At 39.4% G+C, this 25956-nt stretch overlaps 1 protein-coding gene across 4 annotated transcripts; it reads right to left on the bottom strand.

The window, feature by feature from the left end:
- Window positions 1-57: 57 nt before the first annotated feature.
- Window positions 58-25547, bottom strand: taok1b (TAO kinase 1b). 4 transcript variants are annotated; one of them, XR_006012895.1, is made up of 22 exons: window positions 25063-25547; window positions 15609-15868; window positions 15173-15244; window positions 14400-14501; window positions 14267-14312; window positions 14040-14136; window positions 13819-13932; window positions 13165-13256; window positions 11470-11563; window positions 10386-10467; window positions 9216-9383; window positions 8777-8983; window positions 7710-7844; window positions 7385-7621; window positions 7173-7301; window positions 6558-6641; window positions 6249-6368; window positions 5917-6156; window positions 5567-5779; window positions 4965-5147; window positions 2404-4706; window positions 58-2284 (listed from the first exon to the last, which is right to left on the bottom strand). XR_006012895.1 is itself a non-coding variant. In XM_042007828.1 (21 exons), exons 2-21 carry the CDS (start codon window positions 15738-15740, stop codon window positions 4206-4208), a joined length of 3048 nt encoding a protein of 1015 aa, XP_041863762.1. In that variant the 5' UTR covers window positions 15741-15868; window positions 25063-25547; the 3' UTR covers window positions 58-4205. The 4 variants fall into 4 exon arrangements, 3 of the variants coding, with proteins under 3 accessions (XP_041863762.1, XP_041863764.1, XP_041863763.1); XM_042007828.1 differs by having other exon boundaries at window positions 58-4706; XM_042007830.1 differs by lacking the exon at window positions 25063-25547 and adding an exon at window positions 24853-24954 and having other exon boundaries at window positions 58-4706.
- Between the last annotated feature and the right edge of the window lie 409 nt (window positions 25548-25956).

Genomic DNA, 25956 nt, shown 5'->3' with positions numbered 1-25956 from the left:
AGAGTTTACCAAAAGATTTACATTGTTTCCATAAAATATCTTTAAAAAAAGAAATGATTGTTTTAAATCTTATATTTAGTTTCATTGCCACTGTAGCTCCAAACCTGTACATTTTAGTGTTAGTTTCCACAGAGGCTGCTTCTGAAGTCTATTTCCAAAGTGAAATTAAATTAGCCATTACCTGATAACAGCTCAGTTTTCTACCTCAGTCAATTTTTAAAGAGCTGGATCTTCCTTATGCATTTTTTCTGAGCCGAAGCCCACCATTTCCACCATTAATCTTGTCTTTTTTAACGTTAACACTCAAAGTTGCCACCATTTAACATGTTTGTAGCTCCTTGTGGACAGATTTGAGATTCTCTGAAACATTCAATAAAATAATAAAAACACATCTTTTGGTAAATTTATGTTTATGTAACTCTGGAAACATTAATCATGTACAGAGATATTTGTCCCTTAAAGTCTTTCACAAAGATATTTAACAAAAGAAGATTCAGCATTATCCAAGATATTTTATATTACTGGGCATATCTGAAAACTGTCAAACACAGAAAATGCAGATGCTCCAAATGTTTTTAAAGGCTGATTGCTGGCTTGGCGTATGAGGGCCTTTACTGACCCAACTGAACTGAATTCAACATTCTCTGTCAAATGTGCAGTCAGGAAGAAAAGACCTAATGTTTACAGTTCTCCCTGTATTCTTTTTTTAAAAAACAACACGCTTTAAATGTTTTATCCTAACATCATACAGCTGGCTGCTTAACAAGGTTATGCAGCATAAGCAAGCAGAAAACAGAGTTGCATCACACCTCAGACAATTCAGAGAAACAGTATAACAAATTCACACATTTCAGCCGAAGCTTAAAGGTTACGTAAGTAAACTTTGTTAAAGAGCTTGCAGGCCTCACACAAAAACACACCACGGGACAGAAAAATATTAAAATTACTTTATTACAGATGATTCTTTATCCAGTAGCCCTCTTCCAACAAAAAATAGTAATTACAAACAAAATATTACATTTATCCCCTAAACTTTGCTTGAGTCTTCTTTATACATTTTAAATCACTTATTCATCTGAAGGAATATCTTTTCTCTTTTGCTATGCAACATTCAGCGTTTTGCACAATCTATACAATTTAATACAGTTTAATACAGATCTTTGAAACAGGGAGAGTAAAACAGCAAGATCCACCAAATGACAGGAGAGATAAAAGGAATACTGATAAAACAGACTGTACAGAGACGTAACCCTGGCTCCCACCTACTTTCAGCCAATGACAGCCGTTAGCACACCGAGGGGCATCACAGTACACTCTTTAATCTGGTCAGCTACTTGTGCAATCAGTGCAACTGATCCAGTTTAGAGTGACCAAGGTCTAAAGCTAGACTCTGCCCCCACACCCTCAAAAAAAAAACCTGGTAGTTCTAGTAAACATTGGGAAAATAATGACCCTTTTGGGCATAAAAACACTAAGGAGCTGGAGAGAATGTTCATTAAAGAAATTTGGTACTATGATGTGGGAATTTTGTTTCTGAAAACAGGAAACCAACATGTTTTGAGTGCAGCCTGGTAAGATTTCTGTTTTTTAAATGTCTTTTTTTAAAAGGCAAGTAAGGGCAGCAGGAAACTGCCTTAAATGAAACAGATCACATGTTGCACAAATCAGGAATAAAAGCCCAAATAACCTCAGAGGATCTTGCAAGACCTAGAGTGACCCTTGCTATAAACAGAACAGATTCTTAAGTCTTGTGCAAGAATCTAAAAGCAACTTGTAGAGTTGTAGAGTTCATCAAATATTTCAGGCTTCAGCAGTTTAGATTCTTAAAGAATTTTAAAAGAAATTTCTGTGTTACTAAAACATTTACTTTTGGCCTGAGTGTCTTCTAAAAAAAAAAACAAATCCTGAATAAACAGGGTCTATTAGGGGTATAATGTCAGTATAACATAGCCAGTGCTAAAGCAAAGGCTACATCTAACTAAATTTCAATTTATGTGCAAAATTATCCTCATATACTATTAACAGAAATGTTGCCATTTACTTGAAGCAATCTGAACTAAGGTTGTGTTATCGTTCACAACAGAACATCTGTAACAAGATTCAGAACTTGCACCTGCAAGTAGGACAGTGAAAACTCAGTGAACGCTCATTTGACTACTGCTGGTCTAAAGCCACAACTTTGTGCCCTCATCGCAAGTTAATTTGTCTTTGATTTGTCATTTAAATTTCCATATGTTCAACTTCATACTATACAATATTAACAGGTTGCCTGTACATTCCACCTCTGAGAGGAAAGAGAAAAGAAAAAAAATCACAGAATGCATAAGCTCTGCATTTCACAATAACTTCCATCTTCTCTATAATTTTTTTTTTTAGATTAATATAATAATACACATCCATTACTTCTTTTCGTTCACTTGAAGAGCTCTTCCGCAGTAGATCAGGGAGGGGGTGGGGGCGACGACCACCAAAAAGGCTCAGGTGGGGAGGAACAAAAGGTGGTGGGAGGCAGGGAGATCAGTGGTCAGATGGTGACATTGTGGTCATTAGGGGTGAGACAGAGCGGGGTGTCAGACTGGGGAAGGTTGCAGGAGCATTGCAGCAGAGTTCACAGCATCACCGCCAATCCATCCATCTATCCATCCGTCCGTCTGTCTGTCCACTGAGACATTCAGCAGTCACCAACCAACAGAAGGTTGGAGAGAGCTCCTTTTTCTTATAGTGTTCATTCATTTAAACTCTTGAATCTTCTTTCTCTGTGTGCTCATTTTACAAAACTCTAATATTTACCCTTTATCTACACATGCATCCATCAGCTGAGTTTACATACAGTTTGACTGTGGCATGAAAATGACTTATCTGTATGCATTTCTTTGTAAATCTGATTAACATTAGTGTGGGTGAAGGCCTGTATCAAAGTGCAAGTTACTGCCACGACACCGTGTGACTAAGCTCTACTTGAATGCTCTTGAGGTAGGCCAACAGGCTCCATACAGTTTTTTAGTGCATCACTAAGACGATGCCAAATTACATAAGTTAACTACTGCAAATAAACGAAGAGTGAGCACCAAATTCCAAACTATTCAAGCTGAGGTTAGGTGCTGCTGAAGCCCATCCCTGTCGTGAGGACTGTGGACTAAATATGGCTACAGTTTACCTCAGACTGGCTGTCTGCTGGGCAGGCGAAAGAAAGGGAGCAGAGGTGTGTGGAAACCAAAGAGCTGAGCCGACAGAGCTGAGCGTGCAGGAGAAATGACTATTTATACATGGCCTTGTGGTGTTAACAGACTCAACACTGTAGTGAACCTCTCTGGCACAATATATGTAAATATAAAACAATACAATGGCATTTATAGTTCGTAGAAATCTGACTCTGTACCTCTTACCATTGGCATCTTAGCAGCTTTCTTCACATTCCTCACATAACTATTTACTCCAGGAACTGAAAACTCATGTGGCACCAGCACCTGAAAGCATGAAGCTTTTATGCGTATTTTCATGGGATGAAAGACTGCAAGTTTTAAGCTATTCATAACATCCCCAAACTCCTGACCAATCCTGTAATCCTTAACAACTTTCACTCTTGCTCCCTTTTCTGTTCCACCCTCTCTGTCCTTCTGCCATCTTATTTGCCTGCAACTGCACATTAACAACACACTAATATATGGATTTAAATCTTGATGTTTGAATGATCTAATGGCATCTTACATTAATAAATTTGTAAATGTTACTCTGAAAACATCAACAGTCCCTATAAAACATGTTTATGTACAACCACAACATCAAATATCTAATTAAGCCAATGTGTGCATAAAACAAACTTGCTGCAAGCTTACAACTCTGGATAAACTCCATGGTTAATATATCACAACAGAGACATGATAACATGACAAAAACAAGTACATAAAACAGCCCTGCAGGCTTTGGTAAAAATGACACAGTGGTACCGTGGCACACTGTAAATGGCCCTCAGCCAATTCGGATTGGTCTCAACTCTTTGGGGTTTCCACAGACGGCTGCAAGCAGAACACTGATGCAAGAGAGCAGTGATGGTGGACATTAACCCAGTCTCTGTCATGTGTAGTGTGACATGGATTGTATTGTGGGAAATGACAGCAAATGTGTGTAAATGTGTGTGTGGTATGTGTGTGTTGCCTCAGAGCAAAAAAATTTAAGACAGTTATTGTGTTGCTTGTGTGTGCGTTCTAAGTGTACGACAGGTGGGATCCATTGGAGATCTGAGAGGTGATGCTGGCGCTCCTGCTCATGCCCTGTTCACTCCTCCCCCCTGATGACGTCCTCCTCATAGCCTGTGGGCTGTTCCTCACCCCTCCCGCGCCTCCTTGGCTGCCCCTCTGACTCCCTCCTCCGGGGTGGTGGAGGCTCCAGGGTGGCGGGCCCCCAGCTAGCATGGGGTGGCCCCAGGGCTGCTGTGAGCTGGAGCCCCCCTGGTGGTGATGACTATGGTGACCGCCTCCTCCACCTCCTCCGGGCCAGTGGCCTCCCCCCTGACCCCCCTGGCCTCCTCCGCCTCCTCCACCCCAGCCTCCCTGGGAATCGGGAGCCAGGTTAGTGAGCACCATGTTGCTGAAGCCCTGCCTCAAGGACTCCGAGTCGAAAGCTTCAATCTCTCGGGCCTGGCGCTCCAGCAGCGAGCGGATCCGCTCCAAGCGCTCATTTTGCAGGGAAAGCATTTCCTCCTCAATCTGAGGGAGTAAAACGGTAAATACGGAACATTACAGGCATAATATTAACACAAGCATTTTCAACTTCCAAACTGAAATATGACTAAGTGTTCAAAAATCTTGCAGCCCCATCATAGGAAAATGCCTCTGAAGTCAGAAAGTCTCCAAATCAACACAGAGCATAATCGCAATTTACAACAAAGTCTCCTGTCATTCTCTAACTTATGCACACACGTTCTGACACGAGTTAGGAGAACATGAAACAAAGTCTCATCTTACTTTCTGCTCCAGCAGAGCCCTTCGCAGAGATACCCTCTGCTCCAACTCCCTCCTCTCCTTGTCATGCTGTGCGTCTGTTTGCATCTTGATCTTGCTCTGGTAGGCGTTGAGCAGCTCCAGCTCCTGCTGCAGCTGCATCCTTAGAACCTGACACTCCCCCTCCTGAGCCTCATCTAACCGCAGCTGGAGGTAGGCAAGTTAAAGATAGGAAAAAATAATCATGCAAGCACTGTAATGTTTATTTTTGTCCAATGTCTGAGGGATGTAGTATGTACTGTATTTTTAATTATTATCCAGGATCTGAATCAGAGTAGCTATATTCTAATAATACTGCTAAAAAAATAAAGAATAATTAATTAAAATAAAAAATAATTTTTTTTACCAGTTCTTAAAATTTGACAATTGAATGTTTAAAGAAAATTCTGCTTATATAGTTCCTCCTGCCTGCACTAACCAACCTTAATGGTTTCAATTGTACCTTAATGGTTTCAATTGTACCTTAGTATACAATGTGCTTTTCCCCCTCTTCACTTACAAATGTTTAATCACCTGGTTAAAACTAATTCATGGTAGTGTATAAGTTTTTTCCCTTAGGTACTCACAGCTTGTGTGGAGAGCATTTCATTGATGGAGTGGTCATACTGCTCAGCCAGAATGGCCAACTTTCTGGTCTGCTCCTCCTTCAGCCTCTTGAGCACGGCCTTGTGGTCAGACTTGGGTGTTGTCTCCAGCAGATGGTTCCGGAGAGCCTTGTACTGCCTGGTCTGGGTTTTACATGTCTCCTGGAACTGTTTCTTTATCTGGAGCTCCTTAGACTAAAGCAAGGAAAGAAGTAAAACAGGAATAAGTGATGGTGCTTAAGTACCTTTAGGCTTTGCGTTTATACTTTGCCATTGGGTGAGAGAAAAAAGGCATTTAGAAAAAAAAAAAACAAAAACAAAACTCTGTGTACCTTGAGGCTCTTAGGCTGCTGTCGAACCTCCATGACATGCTTGCGCCTCAGCTCCCTCTCCCTCCTCTTATTGTATTCCAGCTGGTTGGTGAGCTCTGTCTGGTGCTGGGTTCGGATCAGGTCTGCGCGGGCCTTCTGGATCGTCCCCAGGTGCCTGAACTCCAGCTCTTGCATTGATTCGTGATGCCTGAGCAGCATTGCATGCTCCAGGTCCTTCTGTGTTTGCCGCTTGTTCAGCTCCTGAAAACCAAAAAAGTGAGAGTGGTCAGATAAATAGAATAAACAGAACAAATTAAGAGTGCGAGCCTTCTGGTTCTCGTGTCTCCATCTACCTCTCTGGCCAGATCCTGCTCCACATTGTGTCTAGCAATGAGGATCCTTCGTTTGAACCGCCGACACTCCAGATCCAGGTACTGCCTCTGTCTCCTCAGCAGGTTGGCCTCCTCCTCTGCCTGAAGTTTGAAACATAGCATATTAACAATAACTTAAAAACTGAAAATCCAGCAGTGCAAGTTGAGCTGCACCAAGGCCTTATTGGCTGAAATATGTATTTTACTAATATTTTATTGTTTTCACAGTGAAAAGTCATCATCAGTTAGCACCTGGTCTTAAAGAGTGCATAGTATCTGAAAAATACTGACCTGGAAATGCTGAATGTTTTCTTTCTGCTTAGACAGCCACTCCTGCTTCTCTTTTTTGGGAGTCGACTGGTTCTCACTCAGTTCCTGCATTAAACGCATCAATCAAACCAACTCTTTATGACATGCAGTCGTCGTCATTACATTACAGACTCATTACAGACTTGACGACAGACAACATCTTCATGTTTACAAAACCAAGCAGATAGATACAAGCGTTTGAGTGATCAGTTTATCTATTTTGTCTGTTAATAAACCAAAACTATGTTGATTCAGGATCATTTATTTGGGTAGGATCCATTTTTAATTAGTTTTATCAATGTTAGTTGAAACAACTGAAGGAACCCTGATTGATCATTCCGGCCAAAAGTTTAATAAAATTAAACTTCTGAACTTTTAATGCTGAAAGACACAACTGTGTTGAAACTATTCCCATGTATACTTTACATTCAACAAGATACATTAGTGCAACATTGCAACAGAGTTTCCTTCAAATACACAACTAAAAGAGACAACATTTACAACTAGGAATTTAGATGATTTATTACATTAAAGATGGCAAACCATTTAAAAAATGATCAAAGTTTGTGCATGTGTTAAGGTGGGGATGTGTGTTACCTCTTTGAGTTGCTCCTTGCGAAGTTTATACTCTCGCTTTTGTGACTCCAAGAAGCTGCTGAGTTCTTTCTTCTGCTGAACCTGTATGTGCTGCTGGAACTTCTTCTCATCGTTGGCAAAGGTCTTTAACTAAAAAGTTGAGTTGCAGAAACATGCAGTGAAAATGCTGTAATTGCATTGTCAGTGTGGTGTTTGTTTAATTGTCTTCATACATCTTTCTCCAACGCTGCCTGGTGTTTTTTGAGGAGTTTCTCCATCTCCTGGGTGAAGTTGTTCCTCTGACTCTCCAGCTCTTTGTCCAACCTCAGCCTGTGCTCATCCATCTCCCCTTTCAGCTTGTTCTCCAGGGCCATCAGGTGCTTCTGGTGTTGCCGCCTCATGCGCTTGTACCCTGACATCTGCTCCCTCAGCTCTGAATCCTGCTCATGCTCTTGCATCTCACGGGTCACCTACAACATGTGGACACATAAGAATATCAGAACAGTCAATTTATATAATCTAGAAAGTAAATTAGCAAATAAGGAAGTGCATCCTCACAAGTGATGCTGTGCGTATGGTGGCAAAGTGCTCTCTGTTGCGGTAGTGCTTCCTTGGGGCCTGAGCTGGCGCTGCCTGAGGCTCAGTAGGCTGACTGCTGGCTGCCTGCTCCCCGGAGAGACTCTCCTCTTCCTCCTGGACAGATAAAACAAAAGAATAGATAGTTTTTCAGTGCACAAAAAATCCCTTCACAATATGTAAATATTGAAAATAATCAAATTATTTAGACTTTTGGAAAACCAGATTCACACAATCAAGATTAGTGCTCCATTTGCTGTCTCTTGAAAGCCAGGACTAGCAGCTCTCTAAAGTTACTTTAAAGGTGATGGTTTCCTTGGAGACACCTGCATGTGTGAGCTTTGCTGGTCAACAAGGTAACAGAAAGGTAGCTGCAGGTACTGAATATAGTGCTATAAAACCAAGGAAAGGTAGTCATGACAACCCAGCAGTAAATGTTTCCAAAAAAAAAAAACATGGTAGTGTTGAAGTAGAACCTATAGAAACACATACCATGCTGCATACAGTTGCACTTGGGCATCTGAAGTATACCCAGGTAAAGGTCAGTTTACACTTAATTAGAATTTGGTGTTTCATATTAGGGGTGGCACCTGGGAAGCCAGTCGGATTTTAAGGCCAAGCAACCCCTCTGACTGCACCCTTGGTCACAATTTGCAAAATCTACTTTGGTGTCAAGAGTAGCAGCAAAACAAATATGTGCAGGTTCAGAACAAAAAAGTAAGTAGTGGAATTGGAACAATGCATGTCCATTATGACAAAGAAGAAACTGGAAGAAAGCTAAAGAAACCTTGGCTTCAAGCTGTGACACGGGACAGACCAGAGAGGTGGGATTCAGTAAAACCCAAAGAATGAACCAGCAATCCACAAATATTCTCCAGAGGTATGATTGCCCCATTTAGTTACTGGAATAGGAACGGTACAGAAACATTACAGCACTTAAGTATTTTTTGTGAAACTGCTTTGACTGCTGAGTACAATGTGTATAACCTCAAATCTAACTAAATGTTTCTACCTTCCAGCTATAGTGTCACTGGTTTCACTTCACCCACCGGTTTGAGGTGTATGACAGAGCTGTTGGACATGACAGTGTGGTCTCCCTCCATCAAGTCCAGCTCGCTGCGACTGTCCTGGGCTGCCTCGTTCAGACTGTTGACAGAGCTGCTCTGAGAGCTGGCGCTGATTGACATGCTGGGGATGGACTGATTACTGCCAACGCTGTTTACCGTTCCAGTCCGACCCCCTCCTGGTTCCAGGTCCTGGAGCAGAGCGGAGAGCACAGGGAAACAGCAAAAAGGGAGACAGACAGAGAGAGAGGGGGAACACCAGAAAGACACAGAGCACAGATGGACAGACAGACATGCACAAAAACCAATGTATGCTTCATTATTTTCACTAAATAAAAATCACAAATTAATTTCTACACCGATGCAAATCTAATTCTTGCACTGCTGCTTTAGTTTCAATTTTAACACAAAAACGTTCACACACCTCATCTCCATCTTGGGCTTCTGTGGTGGGCCCATTGTGAGCTTCCTGAAGGAGGATCTTCTTCATTTTGCGGTACTGCAAGTTGTCCAGCTCTCGCACAGCATCCTTGGTTCTTTGAATAAGATCCATCAGCACAGAGTCTGGGCGTTCACGTTGCAGAAATGCATGCTGGACGGAGAAAAAAAAAAATCATCATGCAGACAGTCACAGAAGAAGGAAAAGAGAACAAAAAGGAGAACCCTAAAATAATGAATAAAACTAATTTTAAGTGTTAATGAAATGTTAATGTTATCTTGAGACAACACAGAAGAGTTAATGGGGACGTCAGTAGCTGGAGCTTCTACAACCTGCAAATGTAATGGTGGAAAAATATCCAATAATCAAAGGAAAAAAAAAACCTCCGAATCAACATGTAAAATGGTCTTTTAGCTTCAGTAGTGGGGCGAGGTCATGATTTAAATGAAAGGTAAATTTGATAGTTGATGATGGCTGTTTAATCTTGCCACCATCTGTCTGATTCAAATATCAATACTTTGCTTTTTTGAGAGGAAAAACAAAAGAAATTGCTGATCCAATCTGGCTGATTTATAATACAAATTAAATCCTCTGACATTCACGACTAAAGCTCGCCTCTTCACGCTGCAGTCAGCATTTGAAAGTGAAATGTAACACACACATCTGTACCGATTGTGGAATCACAATTCCAAAGCTTGTATGAGGCAGTTAAAACAACATAAAAAAATTACTATTAAAATAGTGGACCTTGAAATTCAAAGAAGATCTGCAGTGTTTCCATACCCTGAGGACAACTTCCATTAGCAAGAGTGAGTCCATTAGTGGCCTAAGTGACAGCTGCTCAGTTACTTAACGACAGAAGCAAAAGTCACATCACTACAGTAATTACATCTGTGTTCTTTATACAAGAACAATCCAGATCTGTGCCTGTACATGATTTGAGTGTGTGAATACTCTGTGTGTGTGTGTGTGTGTGTGAATCCAGAAATAGAGGATTAGTGAATCAAAATAGAAGCTTGCAGGGGTCAGAACAGAGCACAAACATGAGAGACAGAGAGAGATTTATCACCAGCAGGCCTGTCAAACTCCCATCTTAACACACTGACCCTGCCCTCTGTTTCTGTGCAGCAGTGTTCAGAGTGAGCGTGCACTTACACCCAACATGTCGTCAGAGTGTGGTCTGTCCTGGGGGATTTTCTGAAGGCAAGAATCAATAAAGTTCCTAAAGTAATCCGTCCTGGAACAAAGATGGTAAAAAAGATTATGTCAAAACAAAACAAACACCTGTACAAAGAGCTTGTATTAAAAGAAAGCATCACTTTATTAGGTGCAAAATATACACTCACCAGCCACTTTATTAGGTTGTTAACTCAATTAAATTGCTTGTTAATGCAAATGGATGTTCAGCCAATTCAAAGCATTTAGTCATATAGACCTGGTCAAGATGACTTGCTTAAGTTCAAACTGAACATTAAGAATGAGGATGGAAGGGGATTTGAACGTGGTATGGTTGCTCACGCCAGATATGCTGGTCTGAGTGTTTCAGAAACTGCTAATCTACTGGGATTTTCACACACAACCATCTCTAGGGTTTATAGAGAATGGTCTAAATAAAGAGAAAATATCCAGTGAAGAATAGTTGTATCAACTGTATCAGCATCAGTTAAACACCCCAGCCTACAGGAGTACTGTGGCTTAGCATGTCCATCCCTTTACAACCACAGTGTACCCATCTTTAGATGGTTACTTCAAGCAGGATGATGCAACATGTCACAAAACTCAAATCATCTCAATCTGGTTTGTTGAACATGACAATGAGAGTTCACTGTACTCTAATGGCCTCCACAGTCAGATCTCAAATCAATAGAGCAGCTTTGGGATGTGGTGGGACGGAGGTTCTAATCATGGATGTGCAGACGGCAAATCTGCAGCAACTGTGTGATGCTGTCACGTTAATATGGCGCAAAATCTCTGAGGAATATTTTCAACACCTTGTTGAATTCATGCCGCCAAGAATTAAGACATGTACAAAGGCAAAATATGGTTCAACCCCGGTACTAGCAGGGTGAGCCTAATAAAGTGGCCGGTTAACGCCCGTCACAATAATGCAGAAAACAAAATGAGAAATTCAACATGAGCCTCTTCAGTAACATGCAATGTCATCTTTATATTTCTCATGTCTGCAAATAAATGAAGAAAGATGCAGACAAATAATGTGTGTGTGTGTGTGACACCTCACCATTCACTGGATTGCAGTGTAGGGCTCTCATTCTGCGCTATGTGGTATAAGGCACTCATTGCATTCATATTAAACAATGGAGGCTTCCTCTCAGCTGGAACAGAAATGACAGGAGTTGATATGAACGTACTCTTATTAAATTACATGGTTATCAATACATGCAGTTAAAGGATTTAAGCAGAAGCTGAAAACTGTTTCAACTAATCCGAGGTAAAAATACAGGACTGTTTAGCTAGTGAGCTCTCTAACTTGGAAGACTGAAGAGAAGACATCTTGCACAGACATCAAACAAATCAGCAAACAAATCCTGTATGTTTATTCTAAATAGTTTTAGTGCTAAGTTTACACTATAGAGAATGCACATGTGACATCACCGCAGCTTTTTCCACCATTTTGGGGACACCCGGCTACTGCTTCCATCCCACTATTTAGGTTTCTCATTAGTAAACTGTGTTAAAAACATGATGAAAACAAGCAGAAAGGAAACAACCTTACAGCAATAAAACTTACAAGTGGTGAAGAGTCGTTACGATGCAGAAACACTAATTAATAACTTAGATTGTTACAATCTGCTGAACAATGAAGGGTTTAGATGTGTAGCCACTGGTTTCAGTCTCAGATGTCTGTGTTTACCTGCTGTCCCTAAACTTGTAATGGATCGGAAAACTACCGATCATTAAATGTTCATGCTGCCATTTAACAAACAGATGGAGTCTACAAACTGTCGGCTGCAACTACACCATCATACTGAAATTTTAGATGTTAATTAAACATTTACAGTTCTGATATTTTGATTCCAAAATTAAATATATCATTTATCTGTGTGGATTCATTTATGATAAATTAAAATATTATAAGATGAAAAGACATATGTCTAAATATACAGAATTAACTAATTTAATACATCTTGTTTAATAAAAGAAACTAAATTATGAAAGCCGTCAAAAATATGAGAAAGTATATTTATTTATTACAACAATGAATCAACAATAAAGAATTTAATATACAAAAAAAAGAAAAAAAACTTTACGAGATCTGATTGCAGATCTGCTCTGAAACGCCTGAAAAGAGTGAACAGTCCTGAATGTCTGACAGAACACTGGTGGAGGAAAGAGGTGTTCTAACCTATAAACCGGAGTTTCATCCAGATCGGTACGGCTGCATTTAAAGTCACATACTTATTGCATCTGCAGCCACTAGCCCTTTGTACGTGAATTCTCAGGTGTACCACCTCACCTGTTTTCTCATCATCCGTTCATAGCTGACACGTAAATGCAGCCATCTGTACTTCTGCTCAACTAAACCCAAAACTGTCCTTTATGTCCAAACCTCGGTCAGCCAGAAGCCCATCATCTGGAAAAGTTTTTGCATAAGTCGGCTGTTCTCTGTGCTGTGTTTATCTAACGTACTCACTGCACCAAGACGGAAACGGAGGATGAAAATCCGCAGTTTATTTCCCTTTTTGTGTGCTGATTGCGAAGCTGCTGCTGTAGCCGAATACACAACTTGGCAGGGAAAAAATATTAAGATGAAATACTTGTCAGAAATTCGGAATAAGACGGAAATGGATAAGATGAGAGCCACTGCTGAACCGATGTAAACAGACTGCGGGTACACCAAAAATGGAGAGTACACCCACAATTCTGTGCGTTGATGACGTTTGTGCGCATTCTCTACAGACAGGTTGTCACCTACCTAATTCTATACAAGTAATCCCTAAGGACCAGACATCCACCTTTCCGTCATACTGGCCCTCATCCATAGCTAGAATCACCTCTGGAGCCATCCTGAATGGGGTGATAGAGAAAGACGGAGTAAGAAATAGAAAAATGGAGTGTAAAAATTCCACTACTAGCAACAGAAAAGGATATTACTGGCTTGTTTTACCAGATGTAGTCATGTTTAATAACCTGCATTTCACTGCCTTAGTTTTATTTTCCAAACTAGACAGAAATGTCCCTGTAAATGATAGTGTTATGACTAGGTAAAGCATACTTTCTACAGATTTAATTACACTTGCATTACTTCACAAAACAAACTAGGATTAATTATGTAGTATAAGATCTGAGCTGCATAAATACAAAAAAGCACCCCCATGTTTTATTTCCTTTGAATAAGCATGTTGGATACGGCTTTAAACCATAACATACTCAACAAATAATCACACCAGGAAAAGCATTTGAATAAGTCAGTTGGTAGTTTGTACCTGTGCCTTAATATGCAAAAATAAAGGCAAATTCTTTTTATAGTCAAGTTCATCTCATCAATCAATGCTTCTTTAAGCTGATACTTGATTGGTGAATGTTTAGACAGTCAAAATTTTACATAAGTACTTTACTTTTCACTTACCAATATGGCGTTCCCACAAAGGAGTTGGCAGGTGAGGCAATGGAGGCAGAACCAAAGTCTGCCAGCTTGACTTGGCCAGGCTCAGTCAGCAGGATGTTGCCTGCCTTCACATCCCTGAGAGAAAAAGGCAAGTTTATGAGAGCAGAGGCAAATTAAATGCTGGATGTGGTGTTTGCAGATATCTTTTAAAGTAACAATTTAGCTCAAGTTAAATCCCTCACCTATGGATCATGTTGTGGGAATGAAGGTAGGCCAGCCCCTGCAGGGCACCATGCGTAATGGCAGCAATTTCAACTTCTTGCAAGGGTTTTTTATGAACTGTGGGAGAGAAAAACAGTTGCGGCAGCAATCAACATCAGCTGATGAAGGCACACAAATGTCCGTGTGTCTTTTTAAGAACCAAGATAGTATCACATGTCTTGTGGATAAGTGTATTTTTTCCACTCACCTTCAAGCAGGTCAGAGGCTGAGCCAAGACAATACTCCATTACCAGCTAAAACAAGAAAAAAAAAAGTCAACAATGACCCTGAAAATAGTACACATTCTGCAGGCTTTCATAGATTACAGAATGACGACTTACCCATGCTGTGTGCTCTCGAAGGTAACATCCTTTGTACTCTATACTGTTGGGGTGACGAATCCTTTGGAGAAACTTCACCTCCTTTATAATGTCCTGCCATTTCTGTTGGGTATAGAAGGGAATTAAATTTGGTCATGCTTTGCAATACAGGTGACTATGTGTGTGTGCAATCTTGTCTTTAAGTGCAAACACGAGTAAGGTGGTTTTGTTGACAGATTATGTTTAATCTGATTATAGCTAATCTGAAATCATCATCAGATTTAACCTTAAGTGGGACAACAACAGTGAAAGTGAGCATAAATGGATGACCTTGTTGGGACTGTGAGGTTTAGTTATTTTCAAGAGGAAATGCAAACTTAATACTGTAGTCCAGCAACTCTTCATCTACCCGGAGACTGGATCTTTATTTTTGCTGCTTCTTTGGGTTTTTGCTGCAAACATGTGTTTGTTTTAAGTACAACACAAGGAGCAGTTACGCTAAAGTGAGGTCTGTAAAACTGAAAATAATTCAATTTAAATTTATATTTTAAAGAAGCCACCTAATGAATGTAACTTAGAAAATTTCACAAAAAAAAAAAGATGCTGTAGTTTGCATTTCCCACAACAAATCTAATGGCTCTCTTTTCACCTCCGTAGCTTTTAAACTGCTTAGATAATCGGCTATTTCTTCATCTGTTCATCAAGTTTCCATTGTGACCATCAGTTCTCTAAATAGACTAAATGTTATGTTCAAGTTCTGATTCATTATGCAAACATAATCAATCTTCTCTCACCTCATTAGACTGTTTGCCACTGTAGGACATCTTTTTAATTGCCACCACCTCGTTTGTGCGCACATCCCGTGCCTGGGAAACAGAGGATACATTCTTTGTATACATTTCAACAATAACATGCATAGAAACCTTTAGTCTCTGTACATTATTTTCAGCAAAGACGTGTTGTTTTTTATAACCAAAGTTATAGTGGCCAGATTATCCCTAATCTTTACTAAATAAATAAATCAGGATGCACTACAAGTTCCCAGTGTAAGCTGTATCAGATTCAGCGATTAGCTTTAATTGTAAATTCAAATAAATTAAACTTGCGGCTGATCAGATACAAAAAGATTTCCTCTACAAAACTTATTAGCTCCCCGTTTAGCATCTACACTTTAGTCCACAGGTAAACTAAGGTGTGTTTTGAGTCGGTGTAGAGATGTAGTTGCCGTACAAAGTAGACGGCGCCAAAGCTGCCATGGCCAATCTCTCGGAGGTCAGAGAAAAGCTTCTCCGGATCTTCCTTGAAGAAAAGCTCAGCCACCTCCGGATCCTTCAGGCTCCCTGCCCTTACAGAGGAGGGCATCCTGGTTTATGTAGTCCCCTTACCACCCACACAAAGGGGATGGGACTATCTGGGTGCTGAGCTCCACCAAAACAGCCGAAGATTCATTTGCAGTAATGGATGAGCCTAAGAAAGCAGCGCATGGACACCTAGATGGACAGGGAACAAACAGAAACATCACGGGTGTAAGCAACAGAGTGAAAAAACTCACTCATCCTGCATAGCAGCAAAAAGATACAAGTGAGATGAGTCAAGAGGCCAGAACTGAGGCAAAAATAAAATGCTGTATGATGCATAGCCCATTTCCTCAAATGGCACAATGATCCAGAATACATGTATGTTTCACTAGACTGGCTGAGACCAGTTTGCTTCAGGGAATTTATATGCATACAGATGTCTGATGACACTAAAACCCAACACATCTAGCTTTAAATCTATATTGTAATGCATATGAATGACTTGTAGTTTGGAATGTGGTACCAGTCCAGCAATAATCTCCAATTTCCTCGCTTAAAGCTGTCAGCTGAACAAAGTTCACATAAATATTCCTGAGACATTGTTTTGCAATCGCTAAGACAGAGCGCTGAAAGCATCCTTTAAATATACCACAGCCTGTCTCCAGACAGCTAAACTCAATGCCAGTGGCTACAGAAAGCACAGATGTAAGTTTCTTCAGAAAGGTCAAGAGCCCCTCACATTTTCTAAATATTGTGACTTTCGCCCCCAGCCACACCTTCAGGTGCTGACACTAATACAGCTGACAAACTGCAGAGTCATCACTAATACTTCTGTTTAGACTGCTTCAGCAATTACTGCAGATCTGTAAGCCACTGGAATAACTGGTCAATGCAAATATCCCAGACATGGATTGATTTCATGTCTATGAGTTGGCCCGCAATAACGAGGGCTGAGCTGTATAGGATGATCAATTAGGATAGTGTTCGCTAAGCTAGATTTATTCATTTTTGCTCGAATTAACGGCTATAACATGCAAGATAGTTACTTTTTTTTTAAAAATATGTGCACATTCAAAATTTTGAACATATTCTATGTGCTGAATTTTTATGACTGTATATTATTTATAATATAGCTTTTATAATGCTGCATGTTTAGAGATGCAAAACTGTACTTAGTGTTGAGTCACCCTTATTACTTTATATATAGGAGCCAGACATCCTGGTAAAGTGGTCTCGTCTAGGCTTTCTGATGGTTTTTTTTTTTTTATTTTTGTTGGACATTCACTCATTTTCCTTCAACTGGTACATCTACTGTTTACAAATCCTTATCAGTAATGGTCTCCATGGAGGTGTGGCTGTCATTAGACTATTCTTAAGGGAAACAAAAAAAAAAAAGATGAGGTATGAAAAATGACACAAAAACTGGGCTGAAAATGGGTGTCAACAAGTCTTATGGAGAGAAGAATCCTCCACAGAGCCTTTACCTCGTCATCATTGAAGCAGTGTGGGATCTTCCAGACAGAAAACAGAAGGCAGCAAACATCCAAAAAAGAGCTTTGAAATGTCCTTCCTAAAGGCTAGTTAATGAATTAACAAAGATGTTTGTTTCATAGGCTCAGACTGTATTAAATAATTGTGGTCATTCCATATACTGACTTAAGTTTGGTTAGAATTGTACAAACTCTGGTTTTGTCATATAGATTACGGCCAATTTTTGGAATTGGTAGATTTTTTTTTTTACCTGATCAGCTAAATTCAAATTTTCTTTCCAATATATACATTTTCCCCCATTTTTTCTCCCTCTCTATTAAGGTTAATAAATGCACACACAGCTCTGAGTGATGAAATTTTTATTTATGTGTTCCTATTCCCTCCTTGATAAACATACCATGTGCATAACACAGATAATCAGAAACACAGCTTCCATGCAGCAGAAACCTATCTGCCAACGATCAGCGTTTAAGTGACTGTTTAAGTGTCAACAACCTAAAAGGTAACCGCTGCATTCTTCTGTTTTTATTTGCTAATACCTCAGTTTTCATTTCCAAAAGCACAAACACAGCACTTCATTTGTCAGACACAACATCCAACAATTTATTTTTTTATGTGGAGTGATAGGTTGAAATTCAATATGGCTAATATTCCGTACATGCTGCATCACCATACACACCAACACAAACCTGCTTCTTTCACAGATCATTTATGTAACCAATTCAATCTACTGAAAACAGAGAGACTGCTCTTCAGAAGCTTTAACAAAACCACTCATGAAATTATTCTGCTGCAGACACATTTTGGTTTGTTGTATTCTCACTTTGGGTTTTCATATTGTCAAACAGGTAATATTCAGCTTAAACATCAATCTGTTATTACAACATAAATGAAATAGAACATCCAGAAAGAGTGAGACTGGCTTACAGCCCCTTGCCAGCTTATCTTCCAGGAATCAAACCAACGACCACTCGTTTTGTAACCCCCTGAACCTTTATGTCAACCAAGTCCTTAAGTGAGGTGGGATTTCACAACACAACACCACCATCAATACCAAAACAACAGACATATTATTAAATAAATGATCAGTCAATTTATCCCTGGACAAGCAGCACTGTTAGCCCAGCCAGCAACGGACATCAGTGCATCCCGCAGTACTAAAGTCACGCTACTATCTCAATGTCACAAGGTTTGTCCTTCTCAAAGCTATCCAGCTGACTGTGGGGTTGGGGTGGAAAAACTCTTACATCAAGATATAACCCTCAAGGACAACACAAATCTTACTTGAAAGAAGTTGAAAAAGTTACTGGGAACAAACTTGAGCACAAACTGTCTTCCTGTCTTTTATTGTTGAATTCAAGTGAACAGAGCATCACATGCTTTTTAAATTCTGATATAAAACTTCCAGAATTATAAAAGAGTTATTATGCAGATTACTTGGGAGCCTTTAAAGACAAGCCTTTAAAATGAGAATTTTTATGGCTATTTCAAGAAGAATAACAGACAAATGCAACAGTACACCAAGCTCTCATAATACTGTACAGGTGTAAGAACGGGTCTCTTTTTGTATCATTCCGAGCTGCTGATGTGCTCAATGATTTACAGCTAGGGACGTCACGACTGTTTAATTTTACAATTAATCACGGTACTAAACACCGCTATTCATTAATCGCAAAGATACCTCAATATCATCACTTTATATAAATTATTATATAAGAATTACATCAGTACAACTTCCGCAGGGAATGAAAACAACGTTACACCACATCCGCATGTTTCCTCTTGTGTTGCCAGACACAACACACCAGAAGAAGAGTTTCTTCCTCCAAACAAACGAATTATAACATCCTTGTCGAATTTTTTTATTTTGTTTTTGGGTTAAAGATAATAATAATAATAATAATAATAATAATAATAACCAATGTGTCATTATGGAGGACGGCTCATCAGCCTGTAAAGCAGGACATAAAAAGTTGCAGAGAAAGGAGTAAATACATCCAATATGTTTCACCATCTGCAGGATAACCAGCAGCTGTTTATGCCCAAGTAAAGGTAAATGCACAATAGTTTGGATAAATGACATATTTATCTAACATAACATAGAAGTTAAATGTTATCCTGTCATTTGCTCTTTTGGGGACAAAAACCTAAATACGTCTTTTGTGACAGATAGTTTTAATGTTCAAACATAATCGATCTGGCAGAAGGTCCTTGTCTTTCAGTTGTCAGTGTGCAATAGTCATATTCAGTAGAAGAAAGGACATTTAATTCCTGATACGTGGTGTAATTTATTTTAACTATTGTGGTATTATTTATGCCCCAAACAAACAGCAGCTATTCTGCTGAAGGACAGCTGGAAGTCAAACCTAGCTGGATGTTTTCACTGCATTTCTAAATTTTTAACTCAGGTTGAAAAGAAATGTTCAAAAGCATTATTATAATGTAGTTTACAGAAAGACGCCTCCCAAGTCAAGGTAGAGGACCTGTAGCCTTTTCCATCTTAGAGAAATCCACAGTTAATATGTACACACCAGAGGACATTTAGATGGAATTTACTTTATTGTTCTATTATTTTGTTATGTTGACATTAAAGATAGAAATAAATAAATCTTAAAGACCTACAAAACGTGTTCAGGGGATTTTACACATTATAGTGCTGGGAAATGAATTTACGCATAATAAATCGTAAAATCGTGATTCTTTTCTTTGACAATAATCGTTACATCCCTATTTACAGCAAGCACTCCTAAAATCTGTAAAGACATGCCACCCTGTCTGACTCCTTACTGGAAAATTACTGACTTCCTAGAAGTGATCTCGGATATGCAGTGTTAACATATTACTATACAAGCAAGGAAACTGGCATGCAAGGTTTACAGCATACAATCAAATACATTCAACATCTATTTTTTAAAAGAAAAAAATGTAGCTGTACAACAAAGTGTTCAAGGTTTTGCTCGATTAGATGATATCTTAATAAGTGTTGCCAATCCAGCTGATCAGCATTTTTCAACAGCGGCAAGATCTACAAACTTACACTACAACAGCCTTGCTGTTTTACCTTAACAAAGCACATGTGTTTCACTTGGCTTAAGACTTCAGTGTCTTGCCCAAAGGACACTGACAAGAACTGGAAAGGCCAAGGGATTGAACTAGCAACCTTCCAATCAAAGAAGAACCGCTCTCCCTCCTGAGCTACAGGTGACCCATACAACATGTAATGTACTTCCATTCACAATGTGTCACTTTAAAGCACTTACAGACATGAATTGAAAACCTCCTTAGAGTGATTTATTTATTTTAACTTAAAGACAAAAAAAAAGAACTCCTTGTTTCATGATTTATTTTACTTTACAAAAAGCATGTCGTTAAATGTCTGAGCCATGAGGAAAAGAGGCGAGTTTTCTTTTGAGCTTTTAAATTACAACGTCAGTAAGTTTCATTATGCAAGCAAATAATGTCTAAAAGGACTTCTGAACCTGAAATACATTGCAGATTTGCAGTGACTCACTTCCAATAGTCTGCAAATAAATTCATCATCGGCTGCACAGAAAAGACAAGGTTGTCATGTTTTAAAGGTTTTACCCATTGTTTGGGAAGAAAGCCCCTTTTCCACTTATTTATTAAAATTAACATCTTGTGCTTTAATATTTTTTCTTTTTATTAAATCCTATCCTAAATATAGATCACATGAATATCCCGCATAAATAAACAGTTGTCCTTGCTAAGAGATTTCTACTGCAAATGGATTATGAGGAATGTTGGCTACTTTTAATTCCAATGGTTTTATTAGCTGGACATTTCCTTGGCAGTGTTAACACGGCCCTGAATGAAGTAAGAATATGGAGATTCTTTCGTAAAGTAAAAGATTGCACTCCTTGGTCACTTTGGGAGGATATAACAGAAAGGAAGGCTGGACCCAAAAGAATTCAGCTACACTAGACTTGAACTAGACTGTGTACAGACATCACAGTATGGAAGTTGGGGAAGAAAAAAAAAAAAAAAGCTAAAGTACAATCAGGTATTTATCTCTCTCTCTCTTTGTTACACTCTCTGAAACTAAACGCTGAGCAGAAAGTCACAAGACTAAATCTGGATGAACTACACTGCAGGATGTGTGTATGCATGTGTAATCACTCATAAGAACAGTGTGTTCAAGAAAAGCACTGAAAGTTGTTTTGGTTTCTGCTTGAGAAAATGGATTCTCTCTTGATGAATTATGTGAATTGATTTCCTCTGCACTGTAAAATAAGCAAGACGCCAAATGAAGAGGCAACCAATCCACAAAAGCAGAGCAGCAAAAGGTGTAGCGCAGAGGAAGGGAGGCAGAGAAAGAAATGTGGGGGATAATAAATAATCAAATAGGTTATTGATTCTTACAGTGAATTTCTCTTAGCTGTTCAGGGGCAGCACCGGAGTAATCCTGTGGTCTGCTGGCCTTTTAACAATATTCCATAAATTTCAGGAAAACGTATTAAAAAAAAAAATCCAGCCAAAAACAGATTACAAGTGCATTAATTACTATCATTAACTGCTTGTTACTTAATAGCTAAATGTTCAAGGGCTTATGAAGACAAGCTACAATTATTTCATGATGACAATGACTTTATTACTGTAATATAGTACAAGTTGAGGAATAACATAAAAGGGTGTTATTCCTCCAAATGTGCTGAGGAATCCCAGCCTCCACACAGGCAAAATATCACAGAAACATACACATCAATGGTACACCTACATGGGTGTTTTGCTTTAATCATGTTGACCGACGACACCCTCACCTCATGTACAGCCCTTGTAATAATGTTATTAACAGGAATACCTGCAATCTGCTGTGGGTGAACTGAGGGAATTCAGTGGTCACTTTGATTATGTTTGTATCAGTTATGCCGTAAACATATGCATACTAGGCTTATATATGGAAGGATACACATGTCATTTCATATATATGCTTTCAGAATGTCTTTCACTACGATGCTTAATGCAGCATTGCTAAATAATTCAAAAAAAGGATTGCACTTGGGTGATTCATCTTGTAAACTGATCAGGCACATGTTTATTCCTCTTTGGCTAATAAACCCACTCCAAAACAGGTTGACAGTTGATAACCATAAAATAAAAATCACTACATGTGCTAGAGTCAGCCAATAAGCAAGGTAAAATAAATAAAGTCAAATAAATAAGGCCATATATCAAGAATTAGCCAATAAATTCAGGTATTGAATTACACTGATCATTAATCAGATACTGAATAAAAGCACTACCTCATCAACACTGCAACATCACAGTTGTTTGTTCAGAAGAAATGTTAGTTTCATGACCTACATGAGTTGTGTTATCCAAAAGTCTTACACGCCATGTTTCTATACCCCAAGATGGAGGGTGCGGTGTCCACGCTCTTGCTTCCCAGACTGATTACAGATTGTGGACTTCACTAAGTGGAGGAAGTGAAAACTCTCTAGCTGCCCAGTTTCAACAGCGACACATCCCATTTTCTGCTGCTAAAGAGATGACAGTGATGGAAGAGAGGAATGAAGTGACCAAACACTAAGAGGATTTGAACCGTCCCATTTCTCTCACAGCTCCATTTACCCCCCTCCTGTTGGAATAAATGTCACGACAGCAGCAGCGACAATGTACCAAATTCTGTCTCAGTAAGAGACACTTGAACCAGACACACAAACACTCAAATTTACAAAGTCATCTCAGTGGATGTAGTTTCTCAAATGAGGCAGAAAGGCTTCTAGAGCTGAGTGTAACCTAGACGTTTTTAACTGAATTGCTAAAAGCTTTAATTGATTTGGATTAAAGTGGAAAACTGGGACTAAACTTGATAAGAACATGACTGAAATGTGAATGATAGTCCGATAATTTGAATTAGTACAAGCCACTCACTTTGCAGATATATTCTTAATTATGCAAAACATGTCTTCTATTACCAGGAAAAATAAATAAATAAAAATAGACATGCCTACTGGACCTTTTTATTCCTTCCTCACAGTGTGATTCATCTGGTTTCAAACAATTCAGCGATCCTACATTAAAACACAATCATGAGCGATAGTTTTCTTACTGTAAACAAACCTGCTTAAAAGACAATAACCAACAGCTAACTGACCCTACTTTACCTGTGTGTCTAAATTCTGAGTGAAGTTATCTGTGAGTCATACTTTTACGGTTGAACAAGTTAAAAAAAATGTGATTGGCATGCAGCTGGCAGAGCCTACCGAGTTGAACAGGGAGGGCAGTTATTTGATAAGCCAAAAATTATGACAGCATTACAATAAAAACACCAAGTTTGGTTTATGTTATGTAAATATATAAAATACAGTTGGATCTTCTTGGAAAACCACATGGAACCAGTATTTGTTCTGTGGTAGCAGACTTTTACAAGTGGTCTTACATCCAGACTTATGAAAGCAAGGCAGGCTTTGCTCTAACATCTAATCCATTTTTCTTGGGATACAATAATTATTATTATTATTCAGCACCCTCTGATATAAATTTGGCAAAGAAGAAAATAGCTTTGCAAAAGCTTATTTTGCATTGAGATGTTCCTCAGCCAATATCAGCTGCACAACACTCATCATTAACAAGCAGGTAGATCCTGAAAGTGAAGAGAGCTGCTCCAGCCTGTGCATATACTGTTGTAACAAGGGTGCAGGAAAATGGAGAAATGACAGGTGTGTAGATCAACACATTACAGTACATTAAAACTAGGGACAAGCAGCCAGGAAAATATCTGTGGTCACAGAGTAAGAGGTTAAGTCCTATCTGCCTTTCAGAACTAGCATGTAGGCTGCATTTTAAAGAAAAGGGCGACTGCTACTTATTTGAATCCATAAATACACATATACACAGCACACAGTTCATACAAGTGTGGGTGTTATGGCACATGAGTTACCAAGCTACTGACACCAAATTTGGAAGATTACTTTAATATAGCGTATCTTATTTAGAAAAATATAACCTGCCACAAAAGTGATGTTATTCACGGTGCTTACATTGAAGTTGGTCCACTGTGTCATGCATAAGTTAAGCGGCAAAGTCACATATAAACCAGCAGAGGGGTCGCTTGCTGAATGGAAGCCACTGTTATGCAATATCAACACAGAAAGCTAAGGAATGCGACTCACGTCAGCGCACAAAAAAAAGAAAGAAAAAAAAGGGGGAAAAAGGAAAAAACAAAGAATAAAATGCCCTCAGCAGCCGATAGATCTGCTCGAAGTAATGACTGACCAAACACTACTGGCTTGTACTGCTTGTAAACAAAATGCCAGGCTATGAAACTTACGTGCGACACATACGACTTGACCGATGTCATCTACCATCACACAGCTATCTATTCATACAGTTTGTGACCCCCGATACCCCATTCGAATAAGAAAACTTCCTAAACAGACATCGTCTATGCCGAGCTTGACTTAGCGTTACCGTACAGCTTAGAACGGACAAAAACAAAACCGAGGGAGTGGCACTGCTTGCAACGATAGTTGCATAAAGCGGATTAGCAAGCTAACGTATCTAGCTAACACTTCTTAGGTGTGAATGTGTGTCCATTATTTACATCAAATCACTCTAGATTTAGCTGCCTAGCCTTAGCCCAGTATATTTATATAAATGACAAGTCTGTCAAACTGACACTCAAAACAAACACCTTAATGCTAACAATGGGTGGCTCGACTTACCCAATTGACACTGAAATAAATCGATGCGACAGATCATACAAGTTGTGACACCAACTTTTGGTTAGCAGGCAAATAGCGATATATCTGGCTGGCTAGCTCACATGCTAAAATGTGATTAAATAAACCCCCACGTATAACGTACTGTTGGAGAACCAATATACCACCCCTAAGTAAACGTTAGCAAAAAGCTAAAGTTAGCGATTAACTCACCTGGCAAAAAGGAATCCACACAGGTTGAGAGGTAGGATGTAAACGGCTGATTAACCCAGTTGCCCTGATCACAGCAGCGCAAGGTGGCTAAATCACAGACAGGCAATGCAGCCCTGAGAAATCAAAGTGTGGATTCGCTAGCTGTTAAGTTAGCAAAGCTAATTTGCTAATCTAACTGCATAATTGCCCTACCCAAATATAGATGGGTTCGCTAACTTGAAGTCTTCACTAATTGTTTGCTGTTGCAATAACCGTTTCGTGTCATCCGTAGTGTCTGGCAGCAGGAATAAGAATATAAATGAACGCCAGGCTAGCTGACCTGGCTAACGATTGCCAAGCGTTAACTGTCACAACGAGATGGCAGGCAACCGGACTACTGGCCAAGTCGATAGCTGCTAACGTAGGCAGCAGCTAGCAAAGTTTGTCTCTTGCTAGGCAGTTCCCTAAAAATGGCGGCGGGGAGAATCACATCACCTCTACCGTGAAAGAAGCGAATTTAAACTACAGCCATTGCGGAGGTGTAACCCGATCGAGAATAAACAGTTTTGAAGAGATTTCCCCCCTCTTAAGATAACTGGATGCACCTGAAAAGGGTAATGTTTGCCCTCTCCTTTATCTCAGGGTTATGTGTTGCTTTGTCGTCCAACGGATCCAAGTATAGGTGTTTGTGGTTCAAGAAAACCATACACACTACTGTCAACATAAAATTGATTCTAATGCACCTAGTTGCAAGAGATAATCAGGTACTAGGCTTTTGCTTCGTCTTCTCCATGTGCGTTTGGCCTTATGCACTTGCAGTCACTGAGCCCCTTACCTGATTAACTGTTTCAGTCTTAATCTGGTCTCTACTATTAATAGCAAGTCGTTTACTGCAATAGTTAAAAAACAGTTTAT

This window comes from Melanotaenia boesemani, chromosome 15, assembly GCF_017639745.1.
Source record: "Melanotaenia boesemani isolate fMelBoe1 chromosome 15, fMelBoe1.pri, whole genome shotgun sequence".
NCBI classification, from domain to species: Eukaryota; Metazoa; Chordata; class Actinopteri; order Atheriniformes; family Melanotaeniidae; genus Melanotaenia; species Melanotaenia boesemani.
The sequence above is the reverse complement of the archived record's forward strand: the minus strand, read 5'-3'. Positions and strand labels throughout refer to the sequence as shown.

What these genes read in the sequence shown, in the direction of transcription:
- taok1b (XM_042007828.1), bottom strand. Translation starts at nt 15,740, where the DNA reads ATGCCCTCCTCTGTAAGGGCAGGGAGCCTGAAGGATCCGGAGGTGGCT. An exon ending in GATTACTTGTATAGAATTAG is followed by an intron (nt 11,564 to 13,164) that starts GTAGGTGACAAC and finishes TTTCTGTTCCAG; the next exon opens with CTGAGAGGAAGCCTCCATTG. An exon ending in ACACTGCAATCCAGTGAATG is followed by an intron (nt 10,468 to 11,469) that starts GTGAGGTGTCAC and finishes TCTTTGTTCCAG; the next exon opens with GACGGATTACTTTAGGAACT.